Source organism: Lithobates pipiens, unplaced genomic scaffold (assembly GCF_037356315.1).
Source record: "Lithobates pipiens isolate NorthernLeopardFrog02 unplaced genomic scaffold, aLitPip1_a1.2 Scaffold_10, whole genome shotgun sequence".
Lineage (NCBI taxonomy): Eukaryota > Metazoa > Chordata > Amphibia > Anura > Ranidae > Lithobates > Lithobates pipiens.
Window position 1 is genome coordinate 210,652,011 of NW_027507686.1, and position 22,513 is coordinate 210,674,523.

A 22,513-nucleotide genomic window follows, 5' to 3' on the forward strand; every position below is an offset into this window, starting at 1 on the left:
CAGATTCGCCGTAAGATCACTTTTATTGGTGGTGGTAGAGGGCCACCCCACCTCCCGCCGCACTCTGCTCATCTCCGCCGCTTACCGGAGCCACAGGTAGCAGCGGAGACGATCTTGTCCTCTCCTCTGAAATTTATATTTAGGAGATCTGGGGTCCTGTCATGCTTTTTTTCTATTACAAGGGATGTTTACTTATTTTTTTAAAAGGACAGTTCACTTTTATCAGTGGCGGGAGAGATCCCCCCCCGCTGCTCTCTGGTGCTCTTCGCTGCTTACCAGGGCTGCTGGTAGCGGCGGGGACAATCGCGACCTTTCTCCTGTTAGGTATGGAGCCGAGTAAAGGGTAGATGGCTCCCACCAGGCTCTATAGCATTGACTGGCGGAAGTGACATGTTTTTTATTGCATCTTAGTGTAAATATGAGATCTGAAGTCTTTTTGACCCCAGATCTCATATTTAAAAGGTCCTGTCATGCTTTTTTTTTTCTGTTGCAAGGGATATTTACATTGTAAACATCCCTTGTAATAGAAAAAAAAGAATAGGAATAAAAGTGTAATAGGAATAAAAATAGGAATAAAAGTGACACAATTTTTTTTAAAAGGACAGTGTCAAAATAAAAAGTATAAGAAAAAATAAAATTAAAAAAATTTCAAGCGCCCCGTTCCGCTGAGCTCGCGCACAGAAGCGAACGCATACGTGAGTCATGCCCGCATATGCAAATGGTATTCAAACCACACATGTGAGGTATCACTGCGATCATTAGAGCGACAGCAATAATTATAGCCCCAGACCTCTTCTGTAACTCAAAACTGGTAACCTGTAGAAATGTTTAAATGTTGTCTATGGAGATTTTTAAGGGTAAAAGTCTGTCGCCGTTCCACGAGCGGGTGCAATTTTGAAGCATGACATGTTAGGTATCAATTTACTCAACGTAATATTAACATAATTTTTTCCACAATATAAAAAAAATTGGGCTAACTTTACTGTTATTTACTGCTATTTTTTAATTCAAAAAAGTGTATTGTTTCCAAAAAAAAGTGCGCTTCGAAGACCGCTGCTCAAATACAGAGTGACATAAAGTATTGCAACGACTGCCATTTTACTCTCTAGGGTGTTAGAAAAAAATATATATAATGTTTGGGGGTTCTAAGTAATTTTCTAGCCAAAAAAAAAAAAAAAGATTTTATCTTGTAAACAACGAGTCTGAAAAAAAGGGCTGTGTCTTAAGGGGTTTTTCTTTTTTTTTTGTCACCCGAGTCCCATTGGGGAGACTTCCCTTTATTTCCTGTCCCATAGACAAAATGGGAGGTGAGAGGAAATCCTTCTTAGGTGTAGGAATCTCTGGATGTTACCATGATCACCAGAACTAGTGTCACCATTGGAAGACTTCCCATCTACTGTTTTGGTGACAACCCAAAATTGTGGATTTTCTTTCACTTTCAACATTTCTAACTCTATTCTATCCAAAAACCCATGTGAGTTATAATGCATTTTCCTGCACCAAAATGCATAGGTAAGGGATAATACATTTTTTCAGTGTCATTACTACACTTTGTAGAGTTTTCCTTTGTCTTCCTGTCCTGTTGTGAGACACAGACAGGGGTTCTAACCATTTTCTGTTCTATACAGACATAAAATAATAAGGTTTTCGATATACCTAAATGCATAACCTATCCCATAAATGTAAAACTTTACAGGACCCTAAGGGGGTGATTTACTAAAGAGAAAAAGACTGTGCACTTTGTAAAGTACAGTTGCTCTCTGCAAGTGCAGTTGCTCCAGAGCTTAGTAAATGAGCAGACGCTCTGTTGACTTCCATCATCCAATCATGTGCAAGAAAAAATGCTTTTAATGCCCTTATTTTCCTTGTGCACATTTGGGTATTCTTTGCAAAGTGAAGCCTCACCTCATTTACTAAGCTCTAAAGCAACTGCACTTGCAGATGGCAACTGAAATTTGCAAAGTGCACAGTCTATTTGCCTTTAGTAAAGAAACCCCTAAAACGTTACTTTAGTCCCAGCCTATCCTTGGTCCTTAACGTGACCTTGAAAATCAGCCTTACACACGGTCGGAAACTCAGATGGAAAAAGTCAGATCGGATTATGTTGTCGGAAAATCCGATCGTGTGTGAGCTCTATTGGACTTTTTCCATTGGAATTTCTGACAGAAAAAGTTTGAGAGCAGGATCTAAAATTTTCCGACAACAAAATCCGATGATTTTTTCCAATAGTGTGTAGAGAATCCCGACGCACAAAGTGCCATGAATGCTCAGAAAAAATTTGGAGACGAAAGCTATTGGCTACTGGCCTCTACATAGTCCCGTCATGCGTTTTGTACATCACCTCGTTCCGAACTATCGGATTTTCCATCAACTTTGTGCGACTGTGTTTATGCATCACAAGTTTCGGCCAAAATCCGTCAGGAAAAAATCTGACGGATTTTGTGTTCGGAATGTCCGACCGTGTATATGGAGCATTATAATGGTGACCATACACATAACAATCTGCCCAAGCAATTCTTTACAGACTCAGATAATATGATCAGATTTGTGAATTAACAAAAAGACACATAGAGGTGAAAGTGCATCTGGTGTAGCTGTACATGGTAGCCAATCAGCTTTCAGGTTTTATTGTCAAAGCTTAATTGAAAAAGCTGAAGTTAAAAGCGGATTGGCTACCATGCACATCTGTACAAGATTCTGAGTGCACCAGTTTTAGTTAATCAACCCAATACTGTTCTGTTCAATTTCTTGATTCCAAGCAAAACCAATTGTTTTATTCAGTCCAGATGGAAAATCCAATTGTAAGGAAAGCAGATAAAGCAGATAATTTGATATGACCCTTAATTATATGATGCATCGAACAATCCTCCAATCGTATTTCCGATTGGACAGTAAACCTATCGACAGTAAGATAGAATAGAAAATAGTTTTCTTTGCATTGGCACCATAAGACATAACACTTAATCCTCTAATATCTAAGTTTAACCTTTGATCCATAAACCTAACCCTGCTACCATACTTACCTTTTCATTGCTAACATTATCATGTCAACAGTCCCAAAAACAAGCAGTGCCATGTTCTCAGAGGAGGTCCCATTCACACTTATGAATGGATCCTTTTGTGATTACCCACTGGAGGCTCAGTGAGGTTCCCTGTAATTAGCTGCAGGTTGGAATCACCATTGAAAGAACTGAGATGCTGACAGTGCTCACAAGTATTCATGGTCATTTGCATATAATCACTCATGCACCTGCAGTTGATCAGTCCTGGAATATATTAAAGTGTTATACTGAAATAAATCTATAACACATTCACTAAATTATTACAGGCAGGTAAAAGTAATCATTTTTACTGTTTACATTTTTTTCAAGAAAAATAAAGATTTTTGCATATGAATTCTTTATGGGGGTGGCAAGGGGTGTGCCCTTTGCCCAAATACTTTGTGATAAATGGTGCCTCTCTTTCACATCTTAGAAAGTTGGTAGCAGTGGCGGCTGGTACTCAATGATTTGGGGGGGGGGGGGGGCAGCAAACAGACCTGCCCCCTCACTGGTACATACCAACAACACCCCCCCCCCCCCAGTTCACAGGTCAGCCTCAGTACTCATTCTTCGCCTGGCTCTTCGCACCGGCTCCTGCTCACCCTCATCATTCCTGCTGCTGCAATCTGCTGCTATGGGCTCTGCTAGGCGAACAGTGCCCAGTGCGAGCTCTATGGAGCCGGGAAGGTGGTGATCAGTCTTTGGAGGCAGATGCTGCTCCTGCTCCAGCTTGCCGAGGGGACGTTGCTTCTCCTCGCGGCAGAACAGGAAGTGGGTCCTGAGACCCGTTTCCTGATTGGCCGGGAGGAAAAGCAGGAAGACATTAACGAATATTAATTTGCTAATGTCTCACAACAGGATAGGCTCAGGGTGTAATGCTCTGTGCCCTGAACCCACCCTTTATTGAAGTCAATAAGAGCTTCAGGCTCTAATCATGTGCTTAAAAAAAAAAAAATAACCCCATTGAAATTCATGCGCTAGGTGCCCTGCATTTAGATTAGGGGCTGAGCACATGAATCAGGGGGGCAGCGCCCCTGCACCCCTAATGGAGCGGCCGCCACTGGTTGGAAGGTATGTTAGAACTTATTTTAGGTGCTAAATTAAATTAGGGTTACCATAACAGTTTAGGGATTTTAGTGTTTTAATGAGTGAAATCAGACGGTTAAAAGCGTGTAAATGTCAGGGATTAAAAGTGTGCATTGGCAGTGGGTAAAACATGGCAGCTGTGGCATGCAGAGGTCATTATACTAAAAACTACTAGCTACCCTTTACTAAAACCTTCATGCACTGTTCCTGTCTCTGCATACAGATCAGTGATCATACAGATCAATGAGATATTAATAATGCCCATGGACAAGGTGTAGGCCATGGCAATTAATCACATTGTTATAGACATTATTATAGCTAGAAAAGGAAAGCAACCATCTGCCTTTCCTTGTGCTTTGTGCATCACTTACATCCCAAAGGCCGGTTAATATGTACATTCTCCTTTCATTGACCTGTCAGAAGATGTTAGGATGGATTGTTGGGTTAAACGACAACCGCAAGTGCATTATTAATGTTTATATGGGCTCTGTGGTCTACTTACTGTAGACTTCACAATTTATGAAACTGGATTTGGAGTGTACTTCACATTTTTACTTAGTATTAATGATGATAGAAACTTGATAGATTTAAATTAAAAGCTGATTTAAATTCAGTAGATAATGGTTTAATGTATATCTAATGCCCACCTTTGTTTTCAATTTTTTGTTTTTGGAATAGAGAAGGTTGGAGCCCCTTTCAGGTGCTTAATGCTGTCTGTTTCCCAAATGGGAATATTCACTCTCTCTATGTGCCCTGGAGACGGAAAGGGGGAAATCCAATTTTTTTAAATCATCACTGCAACAGAAATAGATGAAATTGTCCAATGGGGACACTTGTTCTGGTTACAACTGTCTAAGATGTGATTTCCTTTATTTTGGGAGATGTCTTCTCACTTCCTGTTAAGTCTACTGTAATTTTTTTTCCAATGGGAGCCAGATGGCAAAAAAAAAACATTCCTCACCGTATCCAAAACTTTAGATATAAGTGGCACTGAACTCTGCCAGGATAGCTGGACTGGGCCGGGAGGCAAATTGGCAAATCGGTCTAGCGCTCCCATAAATCAGCTGCAATGCTGCCATCAGGGGAGGACAGCCCATACACATATAGGAGGCTCGGGCGGCGGACCCCAACCAATGAGTTATTGTGTGGGTGGGTGGCGTTCCACAACTGGGGGGGCTCTACTTCTAGTTTTGACTGCCCTATCATAACAGTGAACCTCTCATCTGAGTTCTCAGCTACAGAGAGACAGATGCCATGTCGAGAGGCTAAAAACTGTCAGAAAGTCAGCTGATGGGCTCCATGACCAAACAGAAAGTGGGAGGAATTACCTGCAAATTAAGGGACTTCACTGCACCCCCCACAAGCCCCTCAGAACTGGTGTTCCCACTGGAGAATGTCAGAGCAGGTCCTAAATGGGGGTGTGGCCTTGACAGGAAAGGGTGGGAAGGGGTGGGTCATATTTAACTTAGTGGGTGCATGAGTTTAGTCAGGCCTAGGGCAGCACAAAACCTAAATACACCACTGCGTGCCAGTTCAAATGCAATGGTCCTTAAGCTTTATTTATTTGATAGCTCAGCTTAAAAACATAAAATATACAAACCTACCACTACTGATATCTTAGCAGCATACATTTTTTTTTAACATATATTATAATGGGTGACACACAATAATAAAGTGAAGCAAATTTGCGATAATAAGAGTTCAATTGATAACGTCCCAAAAGATAATAAATCTGGGATCCCTTCCTTTGAGAAAAACTTGCTCCAATACGTGCCAAGTGGTAATTACTGATCAGTGATCTAAATCCACCACGCCACCTCTAGGGGAATTGTCCACTCTCCTTAAGAGAAGACCCCACAGGGACGGATAATGCATCTGGTATATTGGTCTATAATAATAATCTGGTATATTGGTCTAATATAATAATCATGAAAATAAACACTGCTGTATCCTGGCTCACAGCTTTCGTTCTAATTCATCCAAAAGGTGTTCTATCAGGTTGAATCTGTGCAGACCAGTCAAGTTCCGCCACCCCAAACTTGCTCATCCATGTCTTTATGGATCTTGTTTTGTGCACTGGTCCAAATCATTTGGTGGAGTGGGGATTATGGTGAGGGGTTATGTTTCAGGGGTTGGGCTTAGCCCATTACTTCCAATGAAGGGAATTCTTAAGGAGTCAGCATACTAAGACATTTTGGACAATTTCATGCTCCCATCTTTCTGGGAACTGTTTGGGGATGGTCTCTTCCTGTTCCAACATGACAGTGCACAAAGCAAGGTTCATAAAAAGATGGATGGGCGAGTTTGGGGTGGAGGAACTTGACTGGCCTGCACCTGACCCTGTCCTGGCCTCACCAACATCAGTGCCTGACCTCACAAATGCGCTTCTGGAAGAATGGTCACACATTCCCATAGACACACTCCTAAACCTTGTGGACAGCCTTCCCATTAGCATTGAAGTTGTTATGGCTGCAAAGAGTGGGCGAACGCAATATTGAACCCTATGGACTAAGACTGGGATGCCATTAAAGTTCATGTGCGTGCATGTCCCAATACTTTTGACAATAAAGTGTATGTCATATGGACATATGTCAGTGTACCATTATTCAAGAGCCCCAAATGTTAGGGCACCTTAGTGACAGCAGCATTGTATTTTCTAGTTATCTGAGATTTTATCAGTGTGTTCCAAAATTGTATATATCCTATTGACCACAAAGCAGTTTAGATTATGAGCTATGGCTTCTATTAAGCTGTCAAGGCATGTGTGTAAAAATGATTGCAATAGCTGGGATTGCAAGACTTGACCTACAATATGAGCAGTAAAAAATCATCAGAGATGTCCAGAATACTTAGGCCTGACATATTCTGTAAACTAGTGCCTTTGTACCTTAATGCTTACAGCAGTACAGGAATAGCATTTACTTTTCTTTCATAGAATAAATACCCATCTAATATCGGGTGTGTATTACACTTACTACCTGATTGATTTACATTAGAAAATACCATGGAAAACATGTTCACAACTTACTGTATTTAAGAAAGGTATATACAGCAGGAATGGCCTCTGCCTAAAGAACTATAATTTATAACCTCACCCAAGTTTAAAAATCTGATTTTAAGTCCTTCACAATCCCCAGCTTCAGCTTGCAGGTGCTCATTCACCGGGGGTCCGTTCCTTCCACAGACCAATCATAAAAGCTATGGAGCTGCATACCACTTCTAAAGGGTAAAATCAACTTTATTGTTAAGCAAACGCAGAGTCTCCACCTAGGATCCTTCCTCCTGGGATCTGAGGCTTAATCATATAGCAAGAGGACAAGAGAGCGCAAAATGTATATATATATATATATATATATATACATATATATATATATATATATATATATATAAATATATATGTACACATTCACCATGTTAATTGTCATTTACTGCTCAAAGGTATGCTAACCTCTTAGTGATACCATTAAGACCATTCCAATCATTAACAAGCATTTTATTATACGCATATACTGTATATTCTCTTGCTCTATGATTAGGCCCCTGTAGGGGGCAAAACGCGTTATAGTGAGGCTAATGGGTGAAGTGTATGTGTTTGTGCTAAACAATACAGTTGAGTTTACCGTTGTGGAATTTGATTCTTAAAGTGGAGCTTCCCCAAAAGGGGAAATTATGCTTTTGCACCTCCCCCCCCCCCCCTGACAGTTTTTATTGGGGGGGGAGCAGGTACCTGATTTTGACAGTTATCCGCTCCCATTTCCGGACAGATCACCTCAGCAGATCCACCAAAAGTTCTCCTCCAACCCCCCACCCTCTCCCTGTCTGCAGCCTTCCAGGACACGTTACAGGTCCCAGAAGGCTACAGGACCATTCGCAAAGCACATGCGCAGTGGGCAGCTGGCTTAAAAGCTGCTAAGAGTCACAGCCTGTCGCCCACAGTTCACATGCTGTTGCTGGAAACTGAAGATCATTGAAAAGCTGGCTTAAGTAAAGATGGCACTGGATCATTGGACAGGTAAGTATCCCCTTTTTGTAGCTACAGTATTTGTACATGCTGAATTTTAATTATTTGTTCCTAGGGTGAAGAACCGCTTTAAGCTGTTGTGAAAAAGTATCAATTAATAAAAAATAAATAAAACAACAACATTAGTTAAAGTGAACCTGTGACCAAGTTATAGACATCCAAATATTTGCATAATATTTACATATTCCTAACAAGCAGCAAATTAGCGTTGAAACAAGCCATCATTGACCCTTGTAGCTGCAAGAACTATGGAGCAATTTTTCCATCAGAGGCACTAAAATGGCAGCTCATCTACCCTTACTTTCTTTTGGCAAGCAAGGACGTGGCAGCCTGATAGCCTTCCAATGTAAACAAACAGCAGGTGCTTTAAGCTGGTCAGCAAATGACTGCAAACTGACTTCAGAGTGTCTGTTGTGATTGCTGGGAATGAATTGCCTCACGGTGCCTGCTGCTACAAAGGGCAGTGAGAGTTTGTTTTAAGGCTCATTTTATTCTTGTTAACAATATCTAAATATTTTTTTTTTAACACAAAGAAGTACTTTATTGAAAAGTTTCAAAAACATGCATCCAAAATTCGTTCCAGAAAAACAAACCCTATATCGTCACATACTCTTTCAATGCAACAAAGCAGTCACCGTTCCCTACCCAGATGGTGACACCCCACCATGATTTCTTATATTATTGCTCAGTACTGGTGGTTACAGAATTCTGTCTAAGATTAGATCAACCGGAGTGAGTCCAGGGGTGTCAAGCCAGGGTTCCCAAACCTTTTGATATTTTTGCGAGCACCCCCTATGCTAGAATATGTATTTTTTGAAGCATAATGTGTCCCCCTTATGCCGCATACACACGACTGGACTTTTCGGCAGAATAAACTCAGACGGTCTTCCCGACGGAGTCCAACCAAACGGACTTGCCCACACACGATCACACCAAAGTCCGTTTGTTTTGAATGCGATGACGTACGATGGGATTAGAAAAGGCAGTTCAATAGCCAGTAGCCAATAGCTGCCCTATATATATTGGTCTAATTAAGCTTGGTAATGCAATAGACAGTGCCGTTTATCTAACCAGTGTAACCAAACTGTAAGAAGTTTTACATCATGCAAAAAAAAAACAAGATATCCCTTCTCAATCAAACTAGTAATATACCATGCGGGGGAAACATCCCATCAGCCATCATTAAGCCGAAATAGCCTATTCATGATCAAATCCACATTGCTTATATCATTAATTCAGCAAAGGAAGTAGATATAACGTATTTATTTTACAATTTCATTCTCACAGTGCCTATAAGTGATGAAGAGGAAGGAAATATACACTTTGACAAGAATAACAAGATGGTACCCGACCCATTTGACTCATCTTCTGGTTCTGTTAAACTGATCGCCATTAAGCCAGTCTCAATGCCGCCTTCACTTTCGGTGACGGACAGAAATCAGGAGATGTCCATCATTAATGGAGAGGTGAGAATTTGGGACCTTGTAAAGTATACATAGAGTGCAGGTCCAGCTTTACCACTGGCCTTGTAGGTGAAGAGTAGAAGCCTGCATTTTATCTTTGAAGGAAGGAGGATGGTGGGATTGAAAAAGCAGTAAACTGGACATGCATTTCACTATCTAATTGTAAATCTCTGCACTCCTTCAGGCTGGCCACACATCCTACATTTTAAGGATTGTATAATCTTTGTAAATCACTGTTAGAGCTAACAAAGCTGTGTAGTATAAGGGCATACCTAAACAATTTATTCAATCAAGTTTGTCCATTTACTATATAGTTGTTAGGAGATCTGAAGGATATTGTACAACCAGATTGTAAAGAGTATGGCCAGCCATAGCTTTAGCAATAACTGTGTAGTACTCTGTAGTTCCTAAAGATTCAATGCAATCCATATGCAGCCAAGCCCTTACACTACATAGTTGTATAATCCGTTTATAAAGTGTACATATGGATTTAAATAAAATGAGGGCTGGATAGACTCATTCAAGAATCTGAATATTCAGTCTTTAAGCATACAGATAAGTGACAGATTGCAGGTAATTTCTCACCTCTAATTGCCAGGGCCTAGAGCGGGTGAGGGCTGAGTTGGAGAGAAGGGGGAATTTCCCCCCTGAACCAGTTATAATAAGATATATTGGTCTGGTGGCTCTGTGTGGCGATGCAGCATCATTCATAAACTGATCACAGAGGGACCTTAAGTTAGTCAGTCATTATATAGACACCTGCTGAGACCTGTGATCATGGCATCTGGAACACAGAAGTCTTACGGCTTTGACTTCCTTTGCGGCTCTGAGATATAATTACACCAAGAGGCAAGAAAACCAAAGGAGTCACAAAGGAAGCTAATACTGGAAGATGTAAGGATGTGTCACAATAAATCATGTCCTTTTGGAGCACCACCTTTAGCCATGCTGACCAATTACCGCAGCATCGTGACACATTTTGCATGGCACAATTTCTTTGGACTACAGTAATCTATCCCTATATTAAAAATGCTACTTTCCCCCCTCAAGCTAGTCCTCCCCTGGCTTAGATCCACCCTTAGGTAGGGTAAAGGCTTGTACTGATGGACAAATGCAGTTGGCTTTTCACATCAGTTTGAGATGCCTCATTAATTTAGAATTTATTGATAGGTGCATTCAGACTGCTCTAAATTAGCCTCCTTATAAAATAAATAACATGACAATTGAAAGACAATTGAAAGCCCAACTCTTTTTTTGGAAGCAAGAAAATTTAGAACTCTTGTGAGATTTTTATTGCTGTGATCCCATGGGGAGGAATTCCCCCAGTAACACCAGGGCAAAAAGTGATCAACGAGCTAGTATGGTACAGGTACATAGTAAATCAGTCTCACTTAGATTCTAACTTTCTACTTTTTAGTATAAAAAAGTTGTCTTGCTTAAAAAAATGGCCACTTGTTCTTTGGTAAAAGATCCAAAGGATCCCTTTTTCAAAAGGAATCAAATCCCCAGTAGCACGTCGATGATTATTCGGTCAAATGTAATATAATATTATGTTTGCAGTCTCTTGCCGCGTACACACGGCAGGAATTTCAGATGGAAACAGTCCGATGGGAGCTTTTCATTGGATTTTCCGACCGTGTGTATGCCCACCAGCATTTTTCAGTTGGCATTTCCAATTGTCTTTGGATTGAGAGCCTGTTCTTAATTTTTCAAAAAAAAAACTTTCTATCAGATTTTTCGATCGTGTGTATGCAATTCCGACATGCAAAATTCCGACGCATGCTCGGAAACAATTTGACGCATGCTCGGAAGCATTAAACGTCCCTTTTATAGTGCAATTGAACGTGTTGTATGTCGCGGTGTTATGGACTGTCGGAGTTTGGTGTGACCGTGTGTAGATAAGACAGTTTGAGCGAAATTCTGTCGGAATTCCAATGGGAAAACCATCAGAGCTTTTTCCGACGAGAATTCCAATCGTGTGTATGCGGCATTAGGTGTCCGTTTTTAAAGCAGTGAAAAAATGTTCACTACTTCATTCTCCGGCACTCACAGAGGAGATAGTTTATTAAGCAGTGTAGATCGATTCTCCTTTGGAGGAGTGAAGCAATCTACAAACGCTTCTAACAGTGGAGAACACCCCCTGATACCGAAATCTCGTGAGACATAATGAGATTACAGTACCAAAAATTCTCCAAAACACAGAGATGTGCATTTATTAAGCAGTGATAAATTATCACTACTCAGTACACGAACATTCCAGGAGGAGACCGCCCACCTAGTCAATAAAATATCTGTCCCCTACACTATATATATATATATATATATATATATATATATATATATACACACACACACACACATTTTACATATGTATACAATGTCTATGTATATGCCATGCCTATGTATATATATATATATATATATATATATATATATATATATATATATATATAGACATGGTAGGGGGACATGGTTACTTTCTTGTTTCTTGGGGGGGTCTAACCGGGATTCTCTCTTCACTCCTGATTCACCACCTCTGAGCTGGTGAATCAGGGAGGGTGAATTCTCACAGAGATTGCCAGTGAAGTGCTGAGATCGCAGCTTCATAAACTGGCTGTGTCAGTCAATCACAGATTCTTAGTGTGTGGAGATGTTCGGCGGAGAACATGTTCTCCCCTGATCATCTCTGTTTCATAAAATTTGAATTGACTGTGATCAGCGGTGATCCTTGGGATCACCTCTGTTCACAGTTTCAAAAACGGACACCTAACTGAAATAGTAATGGCTCAAAATTCGTATGCCACGTACACACGATCAGAATTTTGGTCGGAAAAAGCTCTGATGGTTTTCCTGACAGAATTCCAAAGGGATTTCTCTTAAGCTGTCTTGCATACACACGGTCACATCAAATTCCGTTCCGTCAAGAACGCGGTAATGTACAACACATACGACGGGACTAGAAAAAGGAAGTTCAATAGCCAGTAGCCGATAGGTTCCATCTCGTAAGTTGAATTTGAGCATGCGTGAATTTTTGCGCGTCAGAATTGCATAAACACGAACGCATTTTCGGATAGGAGCGAACCGAAAAATTGAGAACGTGCTCTCAAAGATCGCATTTTCCGACCAAAAGCTCTCATCTGTCTTTTGCTGGCCGAATCTCCGATTGTGTGTACATGGCATTACTTTCCTGGAGAAAAGGATGCTCCTGGCTCCAGTGGTGGTCACTTGTCACCTGCAGGTACAGGTTCACCTAAATCTCATGTGACTAAACCAATGTTTCTCAACTCCACTCCTCAAGGCGCCCCAACAGGTCATGTTTTCAGGCTTACCATTATTTTGCACAGGTGATTTGATCAGTTTCACTGCCTTAGTAATTACCACAGCTGTTTCATCTGAGGGAAATCCTGAAAACACGACCTGTTGGGGCTCCTTGAGGACTGGAGTTGAGAAACACTGGACTAAATGACTAAACCTCTCACATGTAGCAGAGCTTTTGAAATGAAGAAATCTTGTTCTCAGAACAGATCCCAGCCAGTTGTTCTCATCTTATTTCCGCCTCCGCAGCTTTCTGTTTTTGCATGAACAATTACAATTTGAAGAAACTCAGACCAGATTTTCCCACAACATAAAACAGTTCAATGAAATTGTTTTTATCTTCTCAGCTCATACAGATTGGTAGAAAGTCTGCTGTGTGTTTGCATAAAGGCTTTTGTGAAAGATGCACACATTGCCCCAGTCTCTAATTAGTACAATATTCCCTAAATAGCACAATCAACATAACGTGGCAGATGTCCCCGCTAACACAATCACACAAACAGGAAAAAATACAAAATAGGCAGCAACATGGTTTTCCAGTAGAAACAATGCATTGCTGTACAGCACAGCTGTTAAGCATCCCATGTCTCTTAAAGTGAGTCTCTCACCCTACCCTCAAGGAGCCCACAATCCAAGGTCCCCATTCATATACTAGGGCCAATTTTGGACAGAAGCCAAATAACCTACCTGCATGTCTTGTGGGAAGAAACCGGAGTACCCGTAGGAAACCCACACAGGCACAGGGAGAACATGCAAACTCCAGGCAGGTAGTGTCGTGGTTGGGATTTGAACCAGTGACCCTTCTTACTGCTAGGTGAGAGTATTACCCACTACACCACGGTGCCACTCAAGATCACAAAATTTTTAAGATCATAAAATGTATTTAAATTCCATATGGTAGTATACAAATAGCGTACATTTTTCACATTACAAGATACCAAATCACAAAATACAATGTATATATGGTTGTTTCAGATTATACATGCAGAGATTATATATGTATCCAACATTTTTCGGAGTAAGTTAGCGCCTTCTTCAGGGATAACTCTCTAAGCAATACAGTAAAACCTTGGATTGCGAGCATAATTCATTCCGCAAACATGCTTGTAATCCAAAGCACTTGTATATCAAAGCGAATTTCCCCATAACAAATAATGGAAACTTGGATGATTCATTCCACAATCACATAGACCAGTGATGGCGAACCTTGGCACCCCAGAGGTTTTGGAACTACATTACCCATGATGCTCCACTACACTGCAGTGTGCATGAGCATCATGGGAAATGTAGTTCCAAAACATCTGGGGTGCCAAGGTTCGCCATCACTGACATAGACCATCCTCTGCACCGCTGTCAGTCTGCAATCGTGTCCGGGAAGACTATCCTGCAGTAGAGCGATCTGAAAGCGAGGCTTGAAGCGCTTGTGGAGCGCAGCGTGGAAGGGATGACGTTGATGGCGGTGCGGAGCATGGTCTATGTGGTCAGCTTTACCCCGGATGACTGCATACTTAGATGTGCCTCTTTTAATCATCAACCACGTGAGTTGCTGAATATTGTACCTTCATCAAATGTAACTGTATTGCTACACTTAGAGGTGCCTCACTTCTCTTTTATACTCAGTTGTGACATGACGCTACTTGTATATCAAGACAATCACTTGTATATCAAGTCAAAATTTATGAAAAAAATTTTTGCTTGTCTTGCAAAACTCTCTCAAACCAAGTTACTCTTAAACCAAGGTTTTACTGTATTATGTGAGCTATAGTAAAAATCACAACATATTACAACATTCAAAATGGCATCACATGTTTCAAGGAGTACATTCTGTGCATTATACTTACAAGGTGTTGCCCCCAGATTGCAAAGATGACTTGTGTTGAACTGTAAGTCTGTTAACTTGCTGCATATTTTCAATGCCCAGTTGTACACTTGCAGAGCACTTGAAGCACAAGTTCTAGATTACACTTTTCCTATTTGTAGCCAATTTGCATGGCAAGTCTCTAGCAAGAGCAAAGTTGCAGTGGTGAGTCTACAGCGAGAGCTCTGCAAGTCTACAGCATGAACATTCAGCCACAGTGACCCCTGTGGTGGGATGACTATTGCACAACATAACTGAACCAGAACTTGCAGTAGACTTGCAGAATGTTTGCAACGAAAGTTGATCTGGAGTCATGCAATGCAGATTTGCCTCAATTGTGCAACAGAATTTGTGAAGCCTCGCAAGTCTAGCAATAGCTCAGCAAGTCATTTTCCAACTTGTAGCACAATTGCTTGCTATCTGGGTCATTTGATGAATACAAAAGCATAGCTTATGGAAAACAATTAAAAGCAGTCAGTTGCCATCAACCCAACCCAAGATGGTCAGGATGGATAGGTGGGGATTCTTTAGCCCAGCAGGACAAGCCAGGTATGCACTGAGACCACCTAACACCAACATAGAGATGGAATTACCGTATATACTCGAGTATAGGCCGACCCGAATATAAGCCGAGGCCCCCAATTTACCACAAAACAAACTGGGAAACTTATTGACTCGTGTATAAGCCGAGGGTGAGACATCCCTGTGTCCATCCCTGTGTCCCGTCCATCCCTGTGTCCATTCCTGTGTCCCGTTCATCCCTGTGTCCATCCCTGTGTCCCGTCCGTCCCTGTGTCCATCCCTGTGTCCCGTCCGTCCCTGTGTCCCGTCCGTCCCTGTGTCCCGTCCGTCCCTGTGTCCCGTCCGTCGCTGTGTCCCGTCCGTCGCTGTGTCCCGTCCATCCCTGCCTACCTGTGCCGATCTGCAGCCTCTGTGTGCCATGCTCTCCTCGTCTGACAGACAGCGGCCATTCCTCTGTTCAAAAGCCGCGCCTCCCTGTCTGTGATAGGCGGAACACTCAATTTCCCAGCAGTCAATGTTCTGCCTATCACGGACATCCTCTCATCCTCGTCCGTAGTATGAGAATGAGCGGATGTCCGTGATAGGCGGAACACTGACTGCTGGGAAATTGAGTGTTCCACCTATCACAGACAGGGAGGCGCGGCTTTTGAATAGTAGAATGGCCGCCGTCTGTCTGCTCGACACGCTGATCGGGCAGGCAGACGGCGCTGACTCGAGTATAAGCCGAGGGGGGCACTTTCAGCCTCAAAAAAGAGGCTGAAAATCTCGGCTTATACTCGAGTATATACGGTAGGTGCTATTATGGGGAGTCCAGAATTTTTTACTCAAATGATCGTTTATTATAACATGAATGTACAAATCACATTCTTCCAAACAATGAATTGGATCAGATTGAAACTATGTTCAAAGACGATGATCAGTATGAACACAATCTCTTTGGTATGCCAAAGAGTATTTATAATAAAATAAGTAAACAAATGGGCAGTATACTGGGATTAAGATAGTTACTAAACAAATATGCAACAAATCTATTTTGCAAAACTATGCAACTAAATCTATTAGTGTAATAAAAAACATCTAATGCAGCAAATATACTTAAAAATTGGGCTTTAAGTAGTGTGTGAACACTGAATAGCAACCTATAGTGTGAACATGCTTCACACCATGGGTTGCTATTTAGAAACAAATATCCAGGGGTGCCCATAGAAAGAAGAAAAATAAAAAACAACTTTTTTGCAGATTGCAAAACATGCTTGGCAGTGCCCCTCTTCCCTTGTTGCCCTAGTTATTGGTATTAGGCCTCATGTACACTGGATGTTATAATAACGCTGTTAGCTTTGCAATGAGTTTTTAAATGTTTTTCAGCGTTTTTTCAATAGCATTTTTTTTTTCAATGGGAACAAAAATGTTAAATACCGCTGTTTTCAAAATTTTTACGCATTTTTTGATGTTAGAGCTTTTTTACAGCTGCAAAACTCCTCTCAGAACCCACTAGTTTTGGGGGATTTTTTGCAGCCAAAAAACCCCCAGCCAAAAACAGTTGGTAACAGCCTATGTGTGCATGGACACGGAGAGTTTATTGACTGTAGAAAAAAACATCTGAAGCCAAAAACAGCAGCTGTAAAACCGTCCAAAAATGTCCAGTGTTCATGAGGCCTTATAATAAATATGGTCCTACAGACAGGGTCTTTTCTGATTGAAAGTCACAGATTCCATGTTGTCTCTAATGATATTTAACATCAACAGTGTTTGAGGCACACAAAGATTACAGTATGTGATCCAGACTGCCTAGGCTTTAGATTACAGGAGTGTGATAGCAGTAGCTTTTTCATTTATGGTAATATAAGTTGGCAATACTGACCTACTCCCTATAGAAACTTGCTTTGTTACAGTTTACTTCTTTTTCCCATCAGGTGAACAAAGCGCTTAAACAGAAATCGGACATAGAGCACTACCGCAACAAGCTACGCCTGAAAGCAAAGAGGAAAGGCTACTATGACTTCCCTCCAATAGACAACAGATCACTGAATGACAAGAAGAGGAAAGCCTTTGAGAAAACTCAAAAGGAAATTGACAATGTTCTGGAAGGAAATACAGATTCATCTCCCCCTTTTGCGGAGGCTAAAAACAGGTAGACAGGACAGAAATCTGGTACTGTTTTTTTATACAGCAGATACAGTATACTGTATATACTATACATATATATATATATATATATATATATATATATATATATATATATATATATATATACAGTGGTGTGAAAAAGTGTTTGCCCCCTTCCTCATTTCCTGTTCCTTTGCATGTTTGTCACACTTAAGTGTTTCGGAACATCAAACCAATTTAAACAATAGTCAAGGACAACACAAGTAAACACAAAATGCAATTTGTAAATGAAGGTGTTTATTATTAAAGGTGAAAAAAAATCCAAACCATCATGGCCCTGTGTGAAAAAGTGATTGCCCCCCTTGTTAAAACATACTATAACTGTGGTTGTCCACACCTGAGTTCAATTTCTCTAGCCACACCCAGGCCTGATTATTGCCACACCTGTTCACAATCAAGGCATCACTTAAATAGGAGCTGCTTGACACAGTAAGGTCCACCAGAAGATCCTTAAAAGCTACACATCATGCCGAGACCCAAAGAAATTCAGGAACAATTGAGAAAGAAAGTAATTGAGATCTATCAGTCTGGAAAGGGTTATAAAGCCATTTCCAAAGCTTTGGGAATCCAGCGAACCACAGTGAGAGCCATTATCCACAAATGGCGAAGACATGGAACAGTGGTGAACCTTCCCAGGAGTGGCCGGCCGCCCAAAATTACCCCAAGAGCGCAGCGACGACTCATCCAAGAGGTCACAAAAGACCCCACAACAACGTCTAAGGAACTGCAGGCCTCACTTGCCTCAGTTAAGGTCAGCGTTCATGCCTCCACCATCAGGAAAAGACTGGGCAACAATGGCCTGCATGGCAGAGTTCCAAGGAGAAAACCACTGCTGAGCAAAAAGAACATCAAAGCTCGTCTCAATTTATCCACAACACATCTTGATGATCCCCAAGACTTTTGGGACAACATTCTGTGGACCGATGAGACAAAAGTGGAACTCTTTGGAAGGTGTGTGTCCAAGTATATCTGGCGTAGAAGGAACACTGCATTTCATAAAAAGAACATTATACCAACAGTAAAATATGGTGGTGGTAGTGTGATGGTCTGGGGCTGTTTTGCTGCTTCAGGACCTGGAAGACTTGCCGTGATAAAAGGAACTATGAATTCTGCTGTCTACCAAGAGATCCTGAAGGAGAATGTCCGACCATCTGTTCATGTACTCAAGCTGAAACGAACTTGGGTTCTGCAGCAGGACAATGATCCTAAACACACCAGCAAGTCCACCACCGAATGGCTGAAGAAAAACAAAATGAAGACTTTGGAGTGGCCTAGCCAAAGTCCTGACCTGAATCCTATTGAGATGTTGTGGTATGACCTTAAAAAGGCCGTTCATGCTCGAAAACCCTCTACTGTAACTGAATTAGGACAATTCTGCAAAGATGAGTGGGCCAAATTCCTCCAGGACGCTGTAAAAGCCTCATTGCACGTTATCGCAAATGCTTGGTTGCAGTTGTTGCTGCTAAGGGTGGCCCAACCAGTTATTAGGTTTAGGGGGCAATCACTTTTTCACACAGGGCCATGATGGTTTGGATTTTTTTTCACCTTTAATAATAAACACCTTCATTTACAAATTGCATTTTGTGTTTACTTGTGTTGTCCTTGACTATTGTTTAAATTGGTTTGATGTTCCGAAACACTTAAGTGTGACAAACATGCAAAGGAACAGGAAATGAGGAAGGGGGCAAACACTTTTTCACACCACTGTATATATATAATGTGTGAAATGTGTGGGTGGCCATGTGCATCCCTTGGTCACCCTGCTGCACCCATGTTTTAATCGTCCAATACACTATTCCCAACGCACTTTTGGGTCCAAAGCTTTATTCAGTGATCACATTGTTACAGCAAACAGCTGTTTTTCACCGATACTGATACTAGGCACCGATACCGAGCATTTGCTCGAGTACTTGTACTCGGACAAATTCTCCCGATGCCTAATCCGATACCTGGCAATGAAGAGGAAGTCAGTGGGCAGAGAGTGCGGAGCGGAGAGCGAGTCCTCAACAGGCTGGCAGCAGCAGAAGGTAAGCTGGCTGGGGCAGGGGTGCAGGGCGCAGCTGCATGTTCCATCAGAATTGGTGACCGCGGCCGTCACATCCATAACAGAAGTGACGTTACGTGTCTCGGTCAGAGGTTGAACATCTTGACGCCCATCTTGATACACTGATAGGCGGTACTTATGGGCACTGATAGGTGGCACTTATGGGCACTGAAATGCAGTACTGATTGGCAATTGCTGGCCTGGCATAATAAACTAAATGAACGATGAGAGGAAAGGAAGGATTTTGCAATGCTATATGCTGCGACTCCCATCTTGGTACACCTTACACTCAGCTGCAGTAAGCCAGCAGTGGATATCTTGTTACACCCAGCCCGGATGGGCCGGGTGTAACAAGATGTCCGCTGCTGCTTACTGCGGCCGAGTGCAAGGTGTACCAAGATGGGAGTCGCAGCATATAGCATTGCAAAATCCTTCCTTTCCTCTCATCGTTCATTTAGTTTATTATGCCAGGCCAGCAATTGCCAATCAGTACTGCATTTCAGTGCCCATAAGTGCCACCTATCAGTGCCCATAAGTACTGCCTATCAATGCAACCTATCTGTGCCACCTATCAGTGCCAGCCATCAGTCAGTGCCACCTATCAGTGCCCATTAGTCAGTGCCACCTATCAGTGCTGCATAATCAGTTCCACCTATCAGTGCTCATCAGTGCTGCATAATCAGTGCCACCTATCAGTGCTCATCAGTGCTGCATAATCAGTGCCACCTAATCCTATCAGTGCTGCATTATCAGTGCTCACCGGTGCCACATAATCAGTGTGGCATATTAGGGCCTCCTCATCAGTGCCACCCCATCAGTGCCCTTCAGTGCCACCTAATCCTATCAGTGCCCATCAGTGCTTCATATTAGTGCCTCCTCATCAGTGCCCCCATCAGTGCCACCTCATCAGTGCCCCCTATCAGTGCCCCATCAGTGCAGCCTCATTAGCACACATCAGTGAAGGTGAAAAAGTACTTATTTACAAAAACTAAGAAAAACATTTAAAAAAGTATCGGTATTCGGTATCGGCGAGTACTTGAAAAAAAGTATCGGTACTTGTACTCGGTCTTAAAAAAGTGGCATCAGTGCAACCCTAATGCATGCCCATGTAAACGCAAGTATGGCACTCACACAGATATACCTAGGTATATTTTTTAATTTATTCCTATGGGCAGAACGTGCATAAACTAAGACTCCCGGGTGCCACTAATACAGGTGGATTTTACGCTGTTGGCACGTACACCTGCAAAAAATACCCATGTGTATGACCCCTAAAAAAAGACAATTACAAGAGGATTTATGGTGAACATGTTGATGATCAGTGCCTGAAATACAAGTTTCAATGAGAAATGTTCTAAGTTCCTTTGTAAATAATGAGGTAGGTGGGAGAGATTTGACGAGTTTGTAACAATTTTTATTACAAATAATTACCAAATTACTTTTTGAATTCACATTACATTTAAAGTAATGCTTTTCAGCCACAAGGTGGAGGAAGAATAGGCTATAAACTGAAGTTCATTGTGATATACTGTATATTGAGGAGTGTTGAAGAGTATAGATCATAAACCGGTAATAATTAAATTATATAATTACTGTTGGGATAAAACAAACAAAAAAAAAAACACCAGCAACAATATTTGCATTCTATTTCACAGTCAATAAAACGAGTTAGAAGCTGGAGGTTATTTATCATTGAATAGGAAATAAATACATTTAGGTTTGGGTGACTGAATACTGGAAATTAAGACGCGGTTGCAAAGGGGAGTTATTGACTGTGTAATGAATTATCAGGATGGGGCCACTCTGGAAGGAATCGCATTATTCTCTGCAGTGCTGCTATGGCTGAAAGCAGTAAAGGGTGAACGATTAAAAAGTGTAAATCATCCGGTGTGGGGAACCGGAGCAAAATACAATCCTGCCCGTAAAATCTGCTTGATGGAATATAGAGAGATTAAACTGCATGTGGGTGGATGGGGAGAAGTCATTGTAAAATGATAACTCATGCTGCAATGTAAATGTTGGGTTGCTATCCATCGATCTATGTCCCTGTACAATTATCTATTTATCTCTCTCTCATTTGCTTTCTCCCTTCAAATCTATCTATCTACCTATCTATCTATCTATCTATCTATCCCTTTGTGTTTATCTCTGTTCCAATCTATTTATCTACTTCTACCCATCTCTCTCTCTCTAGTCGAATCTATTTATTGGCAGGTGGAACCCACCATGGGCACAGTGTGACTACATGGGCACCATAGACAGAACCCAATAGCACCCCAGTCTATATGTATCACCCCATCCCATAGGGAGCTCATCAACTCAGCCGTCAGGCTTACCAACCCTGCCTGGCGCTTGAGAATTAGATACAAACCAGTATATGTGCTGCCGAAGCGCGCACCACCAGTTGTTTTCGATTTTTTTTAGAACTTCTCATGCCGCATACACACGATCGGAATTCCGGCCAGAAAAAGACAGATGAGAGCCTTTCATCGGAAAATGCAACCATGTGTATGCTCCATCGGAATTTAGCTGTCCGATTTTCTGCCAGCCAAAAATTGATAGTATGTTCTCAATTTTCCAGACGGAAAAACTTTCAGTCGGAAATTCCAATCGTTTGTATGCAATTTCGGCACGCCAAAAATCACGCATGCTCAGATTCAACTACGAGATGGAAGCTATTGGCTACTGGCTATTGAACATCCTTTTTCTAGTCCTGTCGTATGTGTTGTACGTCACCGTGCTCTAAACAATCGGAATTTGGTGTGACCATGTGTAGGCAAGACAGCTTGAGTGGAATTCCGTCGGGAAAACCATCAGAGCTTTTTCCGACGAGAATTCCGATCGTGTGTACGCGGCCTTAGAAGTCAAACAGTTCAACAGATAATAGAGTAGGCAGGCTTAAGATTATCTTACACAAACATTTTATATTTCTAAGCCCTTGTACACACGGTCGTAGATTACAACAGAATGTGTCCGATCGGACCGCTTTGTCGGATA

General features: G+C 41.6%; 1 protein-coding gene across 4 annotated transcripts in view; it reads left to right on the plus strand.

Moving 5' to 3' along the window:
• KIAA1549L (KIAA1549 like) overlaps nucleotides 1–22,513 on the plus strand; it is a 282,999-nt gene that overhangs the window by 187,423 nt on the left and 73,063 nt on the right. For all 4 annotated transcript variants that reach the window (XM_077460909.1, XM_077460906.1, XM_077460908.1 and 1 more), the window contains 2 exons: nucleotides 9,436–9,614; nucleotides 17,220–17,437. In XM_077460909.1, coding sequence (XP_077317035.1) covers nucleotides 9,436–9,614; nucleotides 17,220–17,437 — 397 coding nt within the window. The remainder of the gene's footprint in view (nucleotides 1–9,435; nucleotides 9,615–17,219; nucleotides 17,438–22,513) is intronic.